At 35.0% G+C, this 19,966-nt stretch overlaps 2 protein-coding genes and 1 pseudogene across 2 annotated transcripts; 1 reads left to right on the plus strand and 2 right to left on the minus strand.

The window, feature by feature from the left end:
• Positions 1–2,476: 2,476 nt before the first annotated feature.
• On the minus strand, positions 2,477–5,826 carry LOC113231277 (60S ribosomal protein L13a). The gene is made up of 6 exons (XM_026465520.1): positions 5,791–5,826; positions 5,314–5,444; positions 4,781–4,890; positions 3,937–4,082; positions 3,372–3,494; positions 2,477–2,598 (listed from the first exon to the last, which is right to left on the minus strand). The coding sequence occupies exons 1-6, from the start codon at positions 5,809–5,811 to the stop codon at positions 2,515–2,517; spliced, it is 615 nt and encodes a 204-aa protein (XP_026321305.1). The 5' UTR covers positions 5,812–5,826; the 3' UTR covers positions 2,477–2,514.
• Positions 5,827–6,199: 373 nt separating this feature from the next.
• LOC113231374 overlaps positions 6,200–19,966 on the plus strand; it is a 24,848-nt pseudogene continuing 11,081 nt past the window's right edge.
• On the minus strand, positions 8,720–10,492 carry LOC113231373 (myotrophin). The gene is made up of 4 exons (XM_026465668.1): positions 10,299–10,492; positions 9,830–9,940; positions 9,524–9,607; positions 8,720–9,174 (listed from the first exon to the last, which is right to left on the minus strand). The coding sequence occupies exons 1-4, from the start codon at positions 10,365–10,367 to the stop codon at positions 9,082–9,084; spliced, it is 357 nt and encodes a 118-aa protein (XP_026321453.1). The 5' UTR covers positions 10,368–10,492; the 3' UTR covers positions 8,720–9,081.

The raw sequence follows: 19,966 nt of genomic DNA on the forward strand, positions 1-19,966 counted from the left end.
TGAATTCTATTTACTAGGCGACAATATTTAAATTCCTCTGAATAATACCGCGCGGGCCTCCTCGTAGACCAAACTCAAGTCAGGCTCGTCCGCCTTATCAGGACGCTCATTTAAGTTAAAACGTAAAAGCTAAACAAATGACAGCACGTATTTTGCCATGAGTTAGACGCACGCGGTCGCCTTAGAGGATGGAAAAAAGGTCGCTGCACGGCGATAACGGAGAGAGCGCGATTCATCGTATTTCAATACGTGTCGAATAAATGCGCCCTAACTGTCGATTGTCATTGATTTTTCATAAATGAAAACTTTATTTAAAAAAATTAAATTATTTGTGTACCTCGGTAGCTCAGACAAATTACCTATTGTTTTTCATTTTACAGTAGACGCAGTATTTATGTGGTCTGTGCTAGAAGCCTTTCTAAAACGCTTACCACGAAAAATCAAGAGAAATAAGAAAAAGCAAAAAAGTTATGGATGCTGCCGGTTATTCTTTTATTTTGTTTAGGATTAGCGCCATCTACCTACTTTAGCAAGCAGGTAATATTTAAATTACGTTCGTAACACATATGCCATCTACACTATGCGCATATTTGTCAAAGTTCAGTAAATAATTGAAGCTCACGGTTAATACTTGAATAATTACAAGGAAAAAACTGCTTACAACAAAAGACTTATTGGTATCCACGGCTATTTGCAATTATAAACACAGACATATCTAGATAGACGCCGCAAGTGTACGTACTTCGCGTGCCCAAAGTAAGTGAAAATCACTTACTTGCCGCTGCTACACTTCAGAGCTAGAGATGGTTAATATAATATATAGCTCAAATTATAACGATAAATTAAAAAATAATTATAGCAATGAATGAATAAAGGTGCTAAAATTATAACGAACTTTTTTTCACTTTGGATTAGAGTACGTTGAGAAAATTAAACCAAATGCCATCTAGCGACATAATTTTACAATATTTCAATGCCATACCATCAATCTATCCGTGCTTTACTTACGCAGCTAACAAACAAAATCCTTTTTCGTCCTGAGTAATCTCCCTTAATATTTCATAAATGGCAATATATTTTGAAAAGAAAGGAACAAAATTATTATGATCTTAGCAATATCATAAAAATGTTCTATAAGTCTTTTGAACGTTTTTGGACGTTTCGTTTTGTTTTTTCAGTTTTGTAGTACCTGTTAACTGTAATTTCGATAATTTTTGCAGAACGTTGCCTCGAATGTCCGAATATAGTGAGCAAATAATTATATACATCGCCGGATATGTAGTACGAGTAATAAAAAAATATATATAATGCAAAGAATTAACAGTGCGCTGTCTTTACGAAAATCTGGAGTTGGTCATACGTATGAGTTCGTTGCTTTCGAGGACGAAGGTGGTCTAGTTTATCCCACTTAAGATGCTATCCAATTATGCATAGTAGCAGAGTTATAAATCCGAGAAATAATAAAGAAATCACCAAAATTTCACATGAGGCCTTCATTAAGTAAACTTCTTCTGATTAATAAGATTTTACCATATTTTGTCAGCAGTAACATTTTCATTTGTCTTGCCATTCATCAATTTGATCAATTACCAACAGAAAACCATCTAGTAAAATTAATTAGGGCATTTGCAGTGCATGTATTTGATGTGCGTTTTCATTATTTAAGTTAATCGATAAGAACAAAAGTACAAAAAGATGTATAATGAGCTGATTTTATTGGAAGGACAATAATTTTAATACTTGAAGTCGATTAAAAATTTGTCTTAATTTTTTTCGATTAAAAATTGAAGTCTTAATTTTCTTTCGATTAAAAATTGAAGTCTTACTTTTTTTAAGTAATCAAATATATTTTTTAAACTAGTAAAATAAAGGACTTACTCTCTTATTCTAGTATTTTTCTGCTATATTAATATTACGAGTACTTGCAATCAACAAATACTTGAACAAAAATTATTCTATTTAGAATCGATTTAGAGCGAGCGGAAGGTTTCCATCACTAAACAGTGCCTGTGACGTCATAGTGGGTGCAAAAAATGTGGCACGCTTGGTTTTCATACAAATTGCTGTACTTGCGGTGCTTGCGACGTCTATCTAGATATGTCAGTGATTATAAACTACTTCCAGGCTATTAATCAGCGCCACCTAGATATAGGAGCGGTTACACACGGTGACTTTTAGCAGCGATGCAGTCGTTAATCGCCGTGATTTTAAGCAGCGATGCAAAATGCATTTCTATCGCTGCAATCGCCTATAAATCGCAACTGTAGCGATGCAACCGCGCGTTAGCATCGCTGCTAAAACTCGCCCTGTGTAACCGTGCTAAGACGAGATTTGTGACCTTTTTAAAAGTTACGATCTGTAGTATGGGGATTAGCATCTCGAGTTATCGGCCCATGACATTAGTAAGAAAACGTGCGCTATAACAGTTTTGTTACTAGAAAACAAGCGGGTTAGCAGAAAACAAAACAAAAATTGGGCAACCAAATGGTTTATTTTTAAATAAATTTCTTAATCCTAAGCATATCCATAGGATTGGATGACGGATGTGAATGAAGCCGTCGATTTCGCTACCTTCTGGCCTGCTTCCTTGGTGATTCTCTAAAAATGAAAAAAAAAAAATAGATTACGTTCAAGTTTCTTAAAAAACAAGTTGATGCAATTAGTTTTGGAGTCAGTATATTAGTTGCTATCATGGCACATCAAATAATGTAGGTAAATAAAATTTATTCATCATTACAATAATTTACTGTAGGCAGTGTATGCTGAGTGAGTACTGTTTAATAAATTGCAGACCAAAGAGGCTAAATGTAGGCAGTTGCATCTAGCATGGGGGTGATTCACGTAATCCAACCGTTACGATATCGTAGCGATTTAGTCGTTGAACTGCTTTTTAGTATTCACGTGTGACAGGAACTTCAACGAGTCCAATTTTAAGTCGTTCAATCCAAGTGTCGTTAAAGAATATTCTGGTATACGAATCGAACTTAAATCGACTCTAGTCACTTGTCAATTTTTATTTTTATGGCTCCATCATTATGAGAAATGATGATTTTGCCAATGTCACGGTTGAAAGAAAAAAAACGAAACAAAAAAAAAATTCGCTGAGCTCTAATAGGACATTAAACGTCAAGTCATATGTATTCTGCAAAAATTTTGACAGTTCTTTCAATAGACTTTCGACAACAAAATGTCAAATTTCACAATCCAAGATGTCGTTCATTAGTTGTTACGTTTTGATTCTACTCATATCAACATTCGCTCAAGTGATACGTGTATACCAATTTTGGATAGATATTTCATGGTATTCTTGATTCTTCTTTGCCATTTTTATTCTAAATTAGGAGTCCTGATGCAGCATAATATACACAAACCTTAAGTTTCCTGTCGAAAGCAACTTTGTGAATGGCCTTGAACTTTCTCTTGTCTTCAAGTTTGCGGACGACATCGCGGTACTTCCAACCGACCTCGTGCGATAGTCTGCCCACATGACAGTACTGAAAACATAACAAAAGTTATCAATAACACAGGAATGCCTACAATTGCCTTGACAATAATTAAAATTAAAAACAAAAAAAATTGCAATCTCAGAATCACATAGTTTGCAACATTACTGGTTCAGTCGCAAATTACCAAATCATGAATTCATCATTATTAAAAAATTTCACAATTTGTTAAAGATTTACAGAATGTTTTCATATGTTGATTGGCAGAGCAGCATATTATTCATCTAACCCATAGGGTACGGAACTGGTTACATTTTTAATGTAAATTCATTGTCTGTCACAAGTTCTTGGTATACAACTGTATATTTCATAATTGTAGTACCCGGTAGTATATTGATATGTTGATTTCTCAGTACTATTATTATTAGAATATATATAAGAGAGTTCACCAATGGAAAGTAAATAAATGAAATCATTTTGAATGGAAAAATACCTTGCGGCCAGGTTTTAGGCAGAATACTCGTAGTGCAGCAGGCACAACGACGCGGCGGCGGCTGTCATACGGTGGAGGGCAGCCGTCATACGCACGGAGCCTTCTCAGTGCATCCTTCCCGCGTTCCGTCTTGTGTGGGATCATTCCTGAGGTAGTACATTGGTGCTTTTGTTAGAGAAGTAGATCGGTGAGATTTAGAGTTTTTGGAGATTACGGCTTCATAAATTTTATTTTATCACAGACATCAAATAATGTAGGTATATGTTGAATAATCATTAAAAATTTAAGTGAAATAAGATTTATATCTTTATTACACCCTTTCTTCTAGCAATGAATTAAAGATGTTGCTTTAATATACTTCTTTCTAAATAAATACAAATTAATTTACATCAATATTGTAGATCACATTTTCTACATTGTAGCAAATGTAGCTTTTTAGATACTCAGCAGTGAAGTCATTCCTCTGCCAAATAACAAAATTCATAGATCTTTGTCACATTATTAATTCTATGACGGCATGCAGCCATTTTAACGAAACAAATTAAATTATATAAACAAACAAAATAAATATAAATTTTAAAGCAAATTAAAGCCTCTGTGGTTGAGTGGCTTGCCTACCCTGGCCGGGTCATTGTAGAAAACTGTATTTTCTTTTCTATAATCTTTCAAGTCTGGGTGTTTGTGGTACTGTTGTTGTTTCCGATTTCCATAACACAAGTGATTTAGCTACTTACTTTGGGATCAGAGCAACAAATGTGATGTTGTCTAATATAATATAGTCAATTATTTGGTCAAGTGTGAGTTCCATAAATGAATTATTTTTTTACAAAGAAGCATAACTTACCTCTAACAGTCTTCCACAGAATCTTAGAGGGTGCTCTGAAATGGAATGGCCCACGAGCTGGGTTCACATTGCATCTCTTGCGTAGGAATGACATGAACTTCAACTTGTTCCTAAAACATACAATCTTTGCTCAATTTGATAATAATAACTGTGTTAGTAAATGAGAATATACCTAAAAAATCAGATAGAAATCATCGCAACATGTGCTTGAACATTCAGTCGCAAATTACCCAAAATGAAACATCATTTTTGTTTCCTATGTTATGAAATTTATATGGTAGCAGCTGGTGAACGCCTTTTCACTTGCATGGCTAGAATAAGTACGAGTAGCCTACTGTGTACTACTACTGTATATAGTAATATTATTAATTTTCATACTTTTATTGGTTCTCCATACAAACATTCAGCCCTTTTAAGATTTATTTTTGTAACAAAAAGTTGCCTATCTCCTCCTCCACCAAAATGCATCAGTATTGGTAAAGACTGTTACTAAAAAGGCTAATACTATGTGTGAGATAAAAATGTGAGGTTACCTGAAGAAGTTCCCAGAGATGTTGAGCTGCTCGCAACGGACAACTACAACTTTGTTTCCTTCCAGCAGGACCTTAGCAATGACTGCGGCCAGGCGGCCCAGCAGATGGCCACGGCCATCGATAACTATGGCCTGTAATGTAAACGACACTGATTTTAGTTTTCAATCACCGCATACATAACCTCAAATTTCACTACACTGAACATGTGAAAACTTCATCTACAACGTAACAATTATCTTAAATTTCGATTAAACGACTGTATAACGCATGATTTTAATAAATTTTTATTGTTTCCTACTCTCTAGATACTGAATAACATCAAGGCACGCATGCACGTGTACTTTCTTGTACAGAAACACTATGTTTACTGGGACTTTTGTAAGTTAAAGTGATGGTTTAAATTATTTTCGATTGCAAGACTTCATATTTTTATTAATTTTAATGTACTGTAATAATTTTTTTACATTATTTTCTCACCTTATTGCTAAAGCCCGTCATTTTTCTCGACAACAAAACGGAAAAGACTAGTTTTTTTAAACAATATGGCTACCGGATATTCGTGTATAGATGTTGCCATTTTTTAAAACAAATGGTAAAAAACGAAAAAAGTAAAAATTATCTACGGTTTGAAGAATGCGCTTTTCTAAATCTATAGCGTAAACAGGTTCTTAAATGAATGAAATACAATATACATTATAGAATTTGCTCGTACCATGATCCTTTTTCCACAAAATGAATATAATCTATTTTTGACAGACACAACAGATGTTATGGTGGATGTCATTTAAAAATACCTACTCAATCAAAATATAATTTTTTTTTACGAAAAATACGTGGTCTTAGAGCATTGGTTTGAGAATTTAGAAGATGATATTATTTATCCCATCTGGATAAATCTAGAAAGATGGAGATTCCATACAAGAAGATATTTATTTACCTCCTAACCTTTATCGCTTATGCGTACACAGGCTTTGGCTCAAGTATGCTGCGAAATTTAAAAGATGCGGTGTTGTCGGCGGAATCAGTGTTTGGGGATATGTTTCGCAATGTTATAACAGTCGCTGAAAGATTTCGTTCTCTTCATGAAGTGTTTGACGCAGCTGTTGAAGAAGAATGCATATTTACTTGTCCTGAAGGTAAGTTAAAAAGATTACATGCCTCTTTGTAAGTTTTATTTTTCTCGGAGATGTAAATTGTTTTATCTACAACACTTTAATTTTTAGTACGAAGATCCAAACCCTTTTGAACGTTGCAAAACCTTAAATAATTTTCAAAAATGTTATGTGTGGCCCTGTACAATAAATGTTACATCTGATAATTTTGTGAAAAATTACATAAATATAAAATTTGTATGTGTGTTGTTTTTTAGGAGGTGACGCAATATATAGTTGACAATTACGCTTATAAATCCAGTTCTATAGAACTTCAAAATGTGTGTAGTTTTCACATGGTGTCATCATAGGCAGGTTTTAAGTTATCTAAATGAGGGTAGGAATAAAAGGTTATTGGTTTTGAATTTACATGGTTTATCATATTTTTTTATAACTTACTACTTATTACTTGGATGCAATGGAGATTAACAACAAAATTACTATATTACCTGCATCTATTAATATTTAAACAATTTCTAAATTTTGAGAATATTATGATTTGTATTATGTTGCTTGATTGATTTGTATTATGTAAACTTGTAACTCCAATATTACTTTGAATAAATGAGTTTTACTGACAAATTTTGTAAATTGTCTGCAGTGAAATAAAAAACCTTTAGTAAACAGAAATATACCAATTTATAAATTTGTATACACAATTATACAAATTTATAAATTTTGATCTTGTAGCAAGTACACTTGTCACCTTTAATAGCAAAATGTTAATTGTATCCATTGACTTACAATTATATGGACGTCGGGTCCGCACTAAAAAGTGTCCGCACTTGTAAGGCGCTAAAATCGTATACAGAGAGCGACACTCCGCTTTAGTCTTCATTTGTTCTACTGACAGCACGATACTGCGATGACATTACAATTTAAATTTCGAATAGGTTGATTTGGGACATTTTTTTCGTGGTTTTTGTATTAGACCCGTCGTCCATTTATTTGTAAGTCAATGATTGTATCATTAATTGTTTAGGGCCCAGGTAGACTGTCTGATTGTTTACTAGTTTCAATAACATAAATGTGCAATATTATTCTTAATTTTAAAAATTACAGGTCAAAAACCAGTACGTAACAGAAATCATGTACCAAAATCTGATGGCTGTGGTTCTCTAGGCTTTCAAATTGCATCTGAATATCTACCACTTGAACAAATGACAAAATGTTGTGATGCCCATGATATTTGTTATGATACATGCAATAATGGCAAGGAAGTTTGCGATTTGGATTTCAAGAGGTGCCTATATAACTACTGTGATACATATAAGTCTACAAATATAGCTGCAGATACAATTACTAAAGGTAAATAAAATAATTTTAATTTTTAAAATTAAAAACAAAATATTTTCAGGTAAATTAAATTTTGTGAATAAAATAAATATGGTGAAGGTTGTGGGAATCCACTGGATGTAAGCAGCACAAGACAGGTTGTTGTGGCGTTCTTTGAGACCTTGGAGACCTATGATCAGCAGTGGACCTTTTCGGCAGAAAAAATGATGAATCAATTGTCCAAAGAGATGATTGTCCATGGACTAATTATATCTGCACACTTGTGGAACTCTCAATAAACCTTTACCTTATTCAAATTTGCCACAAAATGTATTTCTTTACAAAAGATTCACTTCTATCTTACAGGTTGCAAAGCAGCAGCAAAACTTTTGTTCACTGGTACTTTAACCCTGGGATGCAAATCTTACTTGGATGCACAGAAAAATGCCTGTTATTGTGCACCACCAAAGAACAAATACAAAAAATACCCAGGAGATGGGGAACTATAATCAGTTAAATCATAATAATTATATTGGAGTTATTTTCTCAATTTTAGTACAAGTAGGTGACACTGTGAGCACATCAAGTTTAACAATGGAACAATCTTGTTGCACTACTGGCGACATTTGTGTCAGTGTCGAGCTTGACGTGCTTTTAAAATTAAACAAACAGTGTTTGCAATTTTAAGTTGCCAAATTGATGATCTTTGTATTGTGCTAATATGAGCTTATTTGTTTTTGTGATAATAGTTGTGTTGTTTTTGTTTGTATTATTGTTTCATCAAAAGGATAGTTATTAATGTTCAGAAATCCTGAATGTGCGTAATTACTGTACTGTAATGATTTTATAAGGAATGTTATTTATAGTAAGAACAAATTTAGCTGATGTGCTTGTATTTACAGCATCGCTATATATTATTATAAGTATTTTGTATATTTCTCACAAATAAAATAAAATTGTTGATTTCCATCAGTTTATTATTTAAGCAATAAAAATTACATCTTAGTTGAAGTTTTGGAATTACATACCTTATGATTAAATAATTTATATGCTAATTTTAGAAATGGACTACGCGAAAATCTAATACCAGACTAATTAAACATCTGACAAAAAGATTTCAATTGACCCAGGCCTTCAGTAATAGTTGAAATAAATACTATAAATGGACGCACAATAAAAATACATGTTAGGTTGATTTTAAATCTCGAGCATATAAAAATAATTCATTGCAATCTAAATAAATGCATGTAAAAATAGACAATATAAAGATTAATTTTATGTTTGATCTACGTTTGCATCTTAGCATTACAACAATACAAGTTCTGAAACATTTGACAATTCATTATATTTTTGTCAATAACTCCTTGATTTCATCTTTCTCTGCAGCTTCGAGGTATGGTGTACCATCTGGGGTTTTTCCATCTCTAGAAGCACCCTAAGGAATAAAAAAGCTTATTTAGACAGATCTATATAAGGCTGGGTTTAACAGGTATGATTATTTGCCTTCACCGTTACTGAAAGCCTCATGCTGTACAGTCTGGCTATATCACTAAACAGTAGTGTTTTATTGTTTTTGTGTCCTATAATGCAACAGATAATAAGTTTTTAAGATATAAAACATTAAATTGGTCAAAATCCCATGAGAAAGCAAAATTTCTTTATTTAAAAAATAACCCTCCTTGCCAGTTGTTTAACACCCAAACAAAGCTTTGTAAATGACTGAATTACATTTGCTACAAGAGTAATTCATAAAATTAGAGAGAGATATTTCACGAAATACTTACATTTTTGAGTAACATTTTTACACAGTCTGTGTGACCTTCCCATATGGCAGCCAGCAGCACTGATATGCCATGTTTATCAATCATCTGATAATGACACACAAGTAATTAGTCTGCTAGTCAATTAAAGCTTTGTTGTCATTTCATAATAGTTTCCCAAATTATACAACCATATATTAAAGCATATGGAAACAATATTTAAAAAATAAATAATCTAAGTATTGTTTAACTTGATTTTAAGTGCTGATACCAGGGAAATGAATATTTCTTTGTAATAAAGTGCTTATTAAGTTTATTGGTATTTCTTACATTGGGGTCTGCTCCTTTGTCCAATAAGTAGTTTAGGACTACAGTTTGTCCATAGTCAGCTGCATAATGGAGTGGGACGCGGCCGTCGATCAGAGCATTTACATCAATTTTCTGAATAAGAAAAAAAGTGTTTACATCGATTAAAATTCCAAATAATACTGTCTTTGTAGTCAATTATCTACTAAAATGAACTTTTTGAGCATTACTGTGTCACATTTGGCAGTGGCTATCTGTATAGTACCTAGTAAAATAATTTCATGCAAATAATAGAACTTAAAAATTTTCATACTGCAGTTATGCTCACTCATCCGTGTATCATGATTTCGTTGTATTTGGCGAAATGAAAGTTTTAGCCGCACAATTAAAGATAACAATCAATTTTTAAAACGAGAGTTTATAAAAGTTTGTCTCATAATTTTCATGAATCATTTGCAAAAACAACAACGATAAAATCACCCGGCGCACTCACCTTGTTTTCTACAATATCTTTTACTTGGTCTATATCACCATTTTTAATGCCCCATACCAATTCACTCATCGCGCTTTGATATTTTTGTACTTATTACAGTAATAGTGCCTAATCAAAGGCCTAAGAAATTACAAATCCCAAAGTACCCAAATCGAAATGCAATACAATTGCAATGGCGTTCGTGACATGACAAATTGACAACTGTCAAAGCAAGACAGGTAGAGGTGGGTGATAAATAACGTCACGATGAAAAAATCACGATGATCCGCCGTCAAACAGCATCACCGTGACTCGTTCCGAAGGAACGACGTTCCAAAGTCACATAGGTGCTCCTCTGTTCCAATGGCTATCCCCGTCACTCACATCACGACATACGTATTTGATACAATGCGCGATCTCCGTTCCGTGGTGACTGAGCGCGCCACTCGTCGTAGTTCTCTTCAAATCGGGCCATTTCGGCGATGGGAGTGAGTGAGATAAGATGACTTTCTTTGCTCACTCACAAAGGTCGTAGGTGCTTATTACAACTAGAAAGGGCGGATGAAAAAAAATCTGCAGCAGTTACTATAAACCTATTTATTAACAAAGTAACATATTTTTGTATATTTGTTTTTATTATAGGAAGAGTTGGTATTTTATATTTATGTATAATCTACTTTGTGTATTCTACTAGAAATATAATTACATTACACTTTATTGCTATTTTTAACAATGCAAAGATTCGCATCAAATAAGTAACAAACAAAATTACATTAAATACAAAATCAACTTTTTGAATGGAATTGAAACTTATTACAAAGGGAGTAAAAACTTAAATCATTCTATAAAAAATGGCTATAAGTATTAAAAAGAAGCCGCTGGCTAAAACCGTATATCGTGATGTAAGTTATAGGCGTGACAAGGTGACGGAAGTAACATTCATGACAAAATCACGGTGATTTATCGCCGTGATTTTTTTGGAACCGGAACGACAGTCACGGCGATAGAAATGTAACGCTATTCCCCATGTCTAAAGACACGAGCTTTTTTTATAATCACAGATAGTAATCTGTGATTATAAAAAAAGCTCGGTACTCGATTGTCATTAAACTGGTTCGAAATCTATTTTATTTTAGTATTATTCTATTTCAGGACGAGGCCCTATCACACAAGAATGTTTCAAAAAAGCAGATAGAACCCGGCTACTCGCGTTTTCGTGTGTTGCTATGTATAATGTACTCTATGCTTTGATATGTTTTAAAGCCAGATTAACATTTGTCGGACTTGCCGTGTCGTGACGCGTCAGAACGGTATCGGTGATAGACATTTAGTATGGATGGTTAGATTTATAATAGTGTCAATAGTGTGTCACAATCTGACGTGACGACTTGTGCTGTATGAGTGAAGTCGATACCGTTCTGAGACGCGTCACGACACGACACGTCAGACGAATGTAAATAAATCCGGCTTAAGATTTTGTAGTACAATACAATATTCCGAATGAATTAACTAATTATTTAAACAAAATATAGTTAGCAAAGGTTAGCAACCGCAGAAAGTAAACAACAAGATTGTCAACCGACTTACATCGTTATAGAATGGTAGAAAGAAAGACAAAGTAATATGGTAATACTAAGTGGTAACATAAAAAAATTGCGGTTTTGAATTTGAAATGATATGACAAATATAACGGTTGTTAAATGTTACTTTGAAAATATTGAACTTATTCGTAAAAATATTTTTTTTATCAATAAATTAAAATGGATGGTAATGCGAGCATGGACTTTTCAGAGTTACCTGACGATCCTCGAAGCGCTACCAAAACTGTAGTGGTACAAATCCGTGTTTTTCTGCACCTGTATAGCATTTTTAACTTTGTCGTGAGAGCTGCAAACATTATACATTTTTACAGGATATTTTATTCAGTAGAATTTATCCAATACTGCTGAATATACGCGACAAACTCCGTGGTTACAACGGTTCATTATCAGATGATGAAATAACAAAGCTTCGGAATGTCTATGTGCTGTGTTCAAGTCAGATAAAAAAATGTTTGCAGACATTGTTTGATATTTTTAAAAAGGAATATCACGAAGAAACCTTCATGCAGGTAAAACTTTTTGTATTCTTTGCTTGTTGTGCACAATTTGGTATGTTGTTGGCTAATAAAAGTATATCTACAAAGAAGTTCATGGGTTAGTATGTACCAAAGAGTTACCGCACATGAAACCATTTGGTTTCATCATCAGTATTTACAGTCGTATATAAAAGAATGGGGGAATTGAGAAAACACGATTTGAAAATTAAAAAAATACTGAAAGAATCTTATTGTGAATAATTGGATTATTTTTACATATACATAACAATTAGTTATCCACTTATAAAGAATATGAATTTATTGGTTCCATTCAGTAATTATTTGAACTTTCACATCTTGTAATTTCAATTCCACAATTTTTAGTTACAATAGTATTTGGTTTAGCATGCATTATGTGGGTGACCCACAAATAGAAAGATATGGTAGAACTATAAAACTATAGAAAATATAGTGGGACCTGCATTTAATGACAGAACACAATATTTAATTTTGGTAGTGTTATTGTCATTTATAGTAGGTATTAGTCATGTGACTTGTTGGGTTTTTGTGATTCCTGCACATTGAAAATAAATCAAATTTTTCTGATCTAATTAACATATTTTGTATTTAGATTGTGAGAATTAGGTCCAAAAAATTAGATTAATTTCCAAGATATTGTTAATTTAATTTTTTAGGAAAGTCGCCAGTGTACAATGGAAAGGCTGTCCTGGTGTTTCTCACGACTACAACAAATTGAGAAGCTCTTAAGCAATGCTCAAGACCCAGTATCCAGCAATGATGACTCTGTTTTTGTCACACCAATGTACTTTGTCAACTGGATTGATCATACTTTTGATACTCTCAACAAATTGGCAGAAGTGGTATATAAAACTGACTACAAAGATTCTGATGAGCTTTATCACCAATGGAAGAGTAATGTAAGTAAAACTTTTGTAAATTTTTGAAAAGAGCTGATAAAATTATTACTTGCAGCACCACCAGTGTGATTGTAATCAAATTCTTGCTTACAATCAGCAATAAAAGTCTGGCAAGACATGACTATGTTACTTAAAACTGTAATAAACTGAAGCTGAAGTCAAGAAAGTAGTGTAATAAGTAGCTCAAGGAAAGAAATGTAGTCAGTGTAGTTATTAACCAACACAAAATGTGTTGCAGAAACCAACATTGTTACATCCAGTTTCTTATGATAATCAGGGGCCTTAACATGAACTCTTATTACAGTTCAGTATAGGTTTGTAACAACAAAAAGCGGGATGGTGATATATACACTTCATATAGTGCTGTCTCACAACTATTTATTTTAGGTCCTAAATTGAATTGTAATAAGAGTTAATGCTAAGACCCCAGTGTCTAACCTTCTTGGATGGCCTGCAGACTTGGCCACATAAACAGACTGACTTAATGACTGACAATTAGACCAAAATTCTTTTTGGGCAAAAGATGATACCAGCAGTTCTGACTAAACCTCTAAGGTTAAGAACTCACGGAGGGCTTTTCACACGCGCCCGCCGCGGTTTCGTGACCGTGACCTCCGAAGAATGTAGAAATGTACGCAAAATTTAGTAGCAAATTTCACGACGCGTTTTACGCCCGCAGCGGAGACGGTTGCTCGCGGCGGCCGCAAACCGCGCGAGACGCGGTCTCCCGCGCGCTTGGCGGGCGTCGCCCGCGCACTCTGCGGGCGGTTCGCGGGCGACGCGTTCCACGCGCGCGTGTTGGGCCTTTCCTTCCCACGCCATTTTGTGATTGATTTTCGATTTGTCAGCGCGTGTCAATGTCTCAAGTTATGGTATATGTTGAAGTCGTTCAATTAATTTCCTACCTGTTACCATTTTTCTTAGAAGTTCTGAATAAGTAGATAGTCCATATCTACTTATTCCGAATAAAATTAAAAAAATTGTTTTCTTGTTTTTTTAACTCATTAATAAGAACAACGAATAATCCGTAACGATTTCTTTCCGGAATCAGAGGATGCACCCTGAATCTTTTAGGCCTTCTTTTAATTCTTCGATGAAGTAAGTATAACGCGATAGCTCGTTTTTTATGTGAGTCCATGGCGACGTCTGAGACTTAACTGACGATCTCAATCCATCGTAAATAACCGTGCGCCTTGCGACCCTCTTCCGCCAAGTTTGCGGGCCGTTCCGCAACCGCGGTAGCTACGTGACCGCACCAATCTGCGGTATCGTGAGTGTTGAAATTAAACAGCTGTCCCGCAACCGCAGCGGGCGCGGGTCAAAACCGCTTCGTGAGTTCTGTCTCTAACTAGAGATTTTTTTCCCCAGGACATCCTACATTTTCTGTTTTACAGACGGACCATACCGCGTGTTAGTCTGTGCTATACTATTTTTTTGTGTGTTGTTGTGGCTTCTGTCCCACTGAGGACAATTCTGCCAGTGTCCGGGTTGAAAGATACACAGTTTACATCAAGATTGCCAGGAACGCCCTCAAGTGACGATAATCGGTTTTATCATCCTATGGACAAAGACAAAACACGAGGTTATTTGACTAACTACTTTGTAAGCAAAACGTAAAAACATGCTGGGCACATAATAAATGGTATAGACGTATGTTATTTTGTTCAATAGATTTAAATAGAATAAATAGTAGAGGAGGTTTAAAGGGAGAAAGAATACTATAAAAATTTGTGGGACGAGGGATAGAATCTGGAAGAAGATCGTATAAAGAGACTGGATACAAAAAACAGTTAAAAATCATATGGTCAAGAGTTCTTTCCTCAAGACCACACTCACAAAGGGAGTGGTCCCTTATCCTGAGCTTAGCAAAAAAGTGGGTCTGCAGTTATGGCCTAGGCGCAATCGGATAATAGTGGAAGTAGTTCTTTTACTGGCTTCAATTAAAAAAACCAAGGTTTCTTGGGTATTCTGTTTGAAGACCAGCATAGTATTTGCCTTTTTACGACCAGTAAGCATTCCACTTCTTGTGTAAATCAACCTTGACCTGAGAGCCTAAGTCTTGAGAAAAACATTTATCATATGTAACGGTACCAGAATGAATCGCCCATTTATCCCAACTACGTGCTTGTGCGTTCCCAGGAATGCCAGCGTGTTCAGGAATCCAAACAAGAACAATTTGAATGTCAAGATTAGAGCATTTGTAAAGAATCTCTTTTGTTTTAAGATTGATTGGATGAACTTCTTTGCTACGAAAGGGGAACTTTAACAGATCGTCAAGGCAGCTACGAGAGTCTGTAAAAATTACAGATTTGTCTAGTTTGTGAGATTCAACATATGAGACTGCCTCAAAAGAAGCGATTACCTCACCTGAATATACAGACGCTTTAGAAAGGGATTTAAAAGTTAAGGAGATATTAAATCTGGGGATCCAGACAGCAGAGCCAGCAAAATCATTTGAGGTGGTTTTGGAAGCATCTGTAAAGATATTGAGCCAGCCGTTCATAGTAATATTATTGTGGCTTACTTTATCAAAGCCGGATTTTGGGGAAGCCCAAGGTCGACGTTCATAATGAACAATTTTTCTTTGGGAGGAGCTTGGAGATTGAGGGGGGAAACTATGGGGTTGAAAGGTTTTAGGAGAACATAGGGTAGCTGCAGGAGGTTGAGCTGTCATAGGGCAAGTGCTGCCAGCAAAAGATTTACGAACAGTCCGGAATCTAAAGGATGCCTCTGAGTACGGGATGTTTTCTGTTGTCAACTTTAATTGATTTCTGTCTAGCTTGTTCAGGGCATCAGGGATCCGTGGCCATATGGGGGCCACAGCAATATAAGCACGTTTGGATGGGAGGCATTACAAGTATCTCCTGCTTGTGGTTGGCTACAACTGAAACATCTTGGTTTTGAACGACACTGGGCTTTTATATGACCAAAGCGACAGCAGTTACTGCATTGTATAGTTGGTAATGTATAGATCTCCACAGGAAGGGATGTGTGGTAACAGAAGACTCGTTCAGGAAGCTTGCCAAGGAAAGAGACCATTACTGTTTGGGAGGGGATCCAATGTGGTTTGTTCTCTACATATTCTTTTCTGTTAAGACTTCTGGCCTTAATGGCTTGGGAGCTGTTAGGGCATTCGATGGACTTAACCAGTTCTTCCATAGTCCAGTCTATCGGAATGTTTCTGACAATACCATTTCTTATCAGGTTAAATGCGGGGATGACTGCCTTGTATGAATTCTTGGTGAGGAGAGAATTTACAACGAATTCGTTGGCAAATACTGCACTTACAAAAGCAACTACAACCCGATTGCGCCCTGTAGCTTTTATACCGTCTTTCGCAATCCCGTGTATGCCATTTTTACTTACAAACTGGGCAAAACCAGTTGAGGGGTTGGACTCCTCTCTCGATACGTGGACTATATAAGGGCCCTTATCAGACTCTTTATTATATTTTAACCTTAAGCCGTCAGAAAATTCGGGTAAGCTAAATGTTTCTTGGGCTGACGCATTTGGGGTAACGTTTGAAGAACGTTTCGGAGGTTGCTCCGATGTAGTTTGTGGGGAGGATGATTGATTACTGGCACGTTTTTTGGGTCTAGATGCCTCGTTCTCGATGGGAAACTGGTTGAAATCCATTCGACAATCCGGGTCTAGGGAACCCTCAACAGAAATGCCGCCTGGATTATCGTCGTCAATCACCAGTTAGTATCTAAATTTACCTGGACAAACACAACAGCAGCACCGCAAAATAAACAAGAAAAGCGACTAATTTCACTCAGAAAGTTCAATTTAAATTTCGCCACGTGTATCCTGACAGGAGTTAGACACTGATCTTTAAGCTTATACTATAGTGTAGTAGTTATTGTTTAGTAGAATCAAAGCATCTTAATGAGCATATTGTTTTGTCCCTCTTTCCACCCGCCGATATTGATTATTTGGGTCTTTGAATATTTTTCTTTTAAATGCACACACTCTAGCTCCGCACTAGGGTAACCCTGTGTCGCGAGTGCCATGGACTCCCACATAGAACACCACAAAATACATCCAAACTCACAAGATAAATAAAAATTGGCTATACAAATATTTCTCCCAGCCCGGGAATCGTACCTGGGACCTCTGCATAGCAGACCAACATGAGAACTGTTTGGCCACGGATAGTAGTTATTTTTTGTTTGAATTACTATTTTTTTATTACTATTATTATTTTATTTATTTGTTTTATTCATGTACTTTTGTATTGCAAAAAACCCACTTGATAAAATAAACAAGATAAAAATGAAATAAAAACATATAAAAATATAAATTTTAAATTGTGTCAAAATTAAGAATAATAAAAATTTCAAATTGCCTTCATCAATCATCTCGCCTTATTAGCCTGCGCTACTAAGTAGCATATTATGTTTAAATAAAAAGAAATACTTGATACAGGGCACATTTTGATAATATATGTTGAAGAATCTATAACATGTGACTTCCAGGTGACAGACTGTACGAGTACTCTACACATTTCTTTGGATGAATTGCTTCTGTCAACCATGACTCTCTGCAAGTATTGCTTGCCTGCTGATCAGCATGTGGTCAAAGCCAGGAGCCAAGTGGTCAGTAGATTGTTTCCCCTTAGTTAAATCTGATGAGTTGCTTATGATCTTGAAATATTTAAATTTGTCAATTTTTTGTGTTATAATTATAAATCGCCCTGGTTTGTCGCGGTCACAGGTTCTGTCAGGTTGAAGGAATTTTACTTTGTGTACGATCGTTGTATCAATAGTTATATATATATAACAAACTAGTGATGTTATTTTACAAAAATATATGAATATCACGGTGATAACTTAATAATCTTAATATATTAAATAAAATGTATGTTTGTGTTTTTAGTAAAGTAGATTTTTAATTTCGCAGCATTGTGAGGGCCACAATTAAACTTGTCAGGTGCTAAATATTAATATATGTGTAGGCAAAATGAAATGACTTACTAGTGTTTATTATGGCCTAACGAATTTTGAATTCGACTAAGCAGAGATGGCGAGATCAGCTAGTTTTTCGTATTTACAAAACAAACTTTGTCTAAGTTAAACCAAGAAATTAAATTAAACTTTGAAGTCAAAAGCTTTTAAAAATCTCAACCTAAGATTATACACAATGAAGTTTTATTTTTAGACAGTAATTTTTTTCTAATAATTTTTTTTTCAGGTACTGAGAGAAGTGAAAGCCCTCTTAAGCGAGCTAATATCAGGAGACTTGGATCAAAACTTCAGTATCAATACAGACTCCCTAAAGCTTCCGATCATGCCTTCCAATGTCAATGTTCTAATTGATGTCCTTAAAGATGTCCTCTATGTACTGGAAACAAATACAAATACAGCTTTATTAGCTCTTTTGATACACTGTTTTAGTACAAGTTTGTCACCTGCAGACGTTTTAAAGAAGCATTTTAAGGCTAAAGGAAACTGTCCATGCAATGTTAGAAGTGATGACGAGGACTGTTGTTTTGTGACGGAATTTGATTTGTATAATGAAAGGTTGTTGCAAATTGGAAATTTTGCAGTTTCTTGTTCATCAGATCAAAATAGTGAGTATTTTAATTTTTTTAAGTGGATACTCTACTAATAGAGCAGCATCTTCCATGGGGTAAGGTCTTATTTGGCTATTATATATATAATCTCTCCTCAGGAATCATATCTGTCCGAAGTGGTCTTGCTAGCTTAGAAGCGTTAGACCCTCACCTGGTGCCAGCACTGATGATGTCTCCAGACAGTCACCACGCAGACTTGTTGATGGATTTGTGGCACCAGGAGGTGCGGGAAATTCGGGACAGTGTTTTTCTAATTGTGGATCCTGCTGCTTTCGCTGAGGTACTTCTAAAATTTACATTGACCACCACACGCAAGTTAAACTCTATTGGAGAGCTTTCATAAAAATATATTTTTTTTATAAATGAAAAATTTATTTTAAATAACTATTTCAATACATGTTATTACCGTCTTAAATTTAATTTAATACTAATTGTCAAGATGCATCAATGCTCCGGCGCAGAGCGCGTTGTCTCATGTCTGAACTCTATGGCGTCGAGGCGATGATGCTGCCCACGCTGTACCGAAAGCTATACGAACTACTTAGAGTTACGCTACATAACACACACGACTTGCCGTTCCGTTACTTGGTATAATAAAAAAAACATATCGCTTCTTAATGTGACACTAAGCAACTTTATAAATAGTGGTATCTGTGTTATTTAAAAGGACATGGTTAGGTACAATTTCCCTTTTCAATATTTTTTTGTCTAAAAAAATACCTATTCACTCTAACTTTGAATAGCCTTAAATAGTACTTTTCAGTAAATACTGGTGCCAGAGACGTATTCCATTCCTTGGTAGTAAGCAGGAGGAAGAAGCAAAATGCTTCGTGCGATTGGGTGGCACGAAAGGCCATAATAATGTTATGTCTGACGTAGGGTGTGACACTAAGTTCCCGTTCAGAATTCACCACAATATGCCTAGTATTGTACTTTTAGTGCATGACTATGATTATATTAACACGTATGCGAATAAGAAAGTTGAGAATTTAATGAATAGCCAATTTATAAATGAGGTTATCAGCGTAAAAGCGGTGTAACCCACGTTTTTATTTTCTACAATATTACTTTAAATGATACTAAAGTATATAATTATTTT

The sequence above is a fragment of the Hyposmocoma kahamanoa genome, unplaced genomic scaffold (genome assembly GCF_003589595.1).
Source record: "Hyposmocoma kahamanoa isolate Upper Pololo Valley unplaced genomic scaffold, ASM358959v1 65, whole genome shotgun sequence".
NCBI classification, from domain to species: Eukaryota; Metazoa; Arthropoda; class Insecta; order Lepidoptera; family Cosmopterigidae; genus Hyposmocoma; species Hyposmocoma kahamanoa.

Excerpts from the sequence above, each read along its gene's own strand:
- LOC113231277 (XM_026465520.1), bottom strand. The coding sequence starts at position 5,811 with ATGACGGGCTTTAGCAATAAG. Across the intron at positions 5,445-5,790 it reads TGACGGGCTTTAGCAATAAG|GCCATAGTTATCGATGGCCG; the intron begins GTGAGAAAATAA and ends TTTACATTACAG. Across the intron at positions 3,495-3,936 it reads GCCTAAAACCTGGCCGCAAG|TACTGTCATGTGGGCAGACT; the intron begins GTATTTTTCCAT and ends TTATGTTTTCAG.
- LOC113231373 (XM_026465668.1), bottom strand. The coding sequence starts at position 10,367 with ATGAGTGAATTGGTATGGGGCATTAAAAATGGTGATATAGACCAAGTA. Across the intron at positions 9,608-9,829 it reads ACAAAGGAGCAGACCCCAAT|ATGATTGATAAACATGGCAT; the intron begins GTAAGAAATACC and ends TGTCATTATCAG. Across the intron at positions 9,175-9,523 it reads TAAAAATGTTACTCAAAAAT|GGTGCTTCTAGAGATGGAAA; the intron begins GTAAGTATTTCG and ends TTTATTCCTTAG.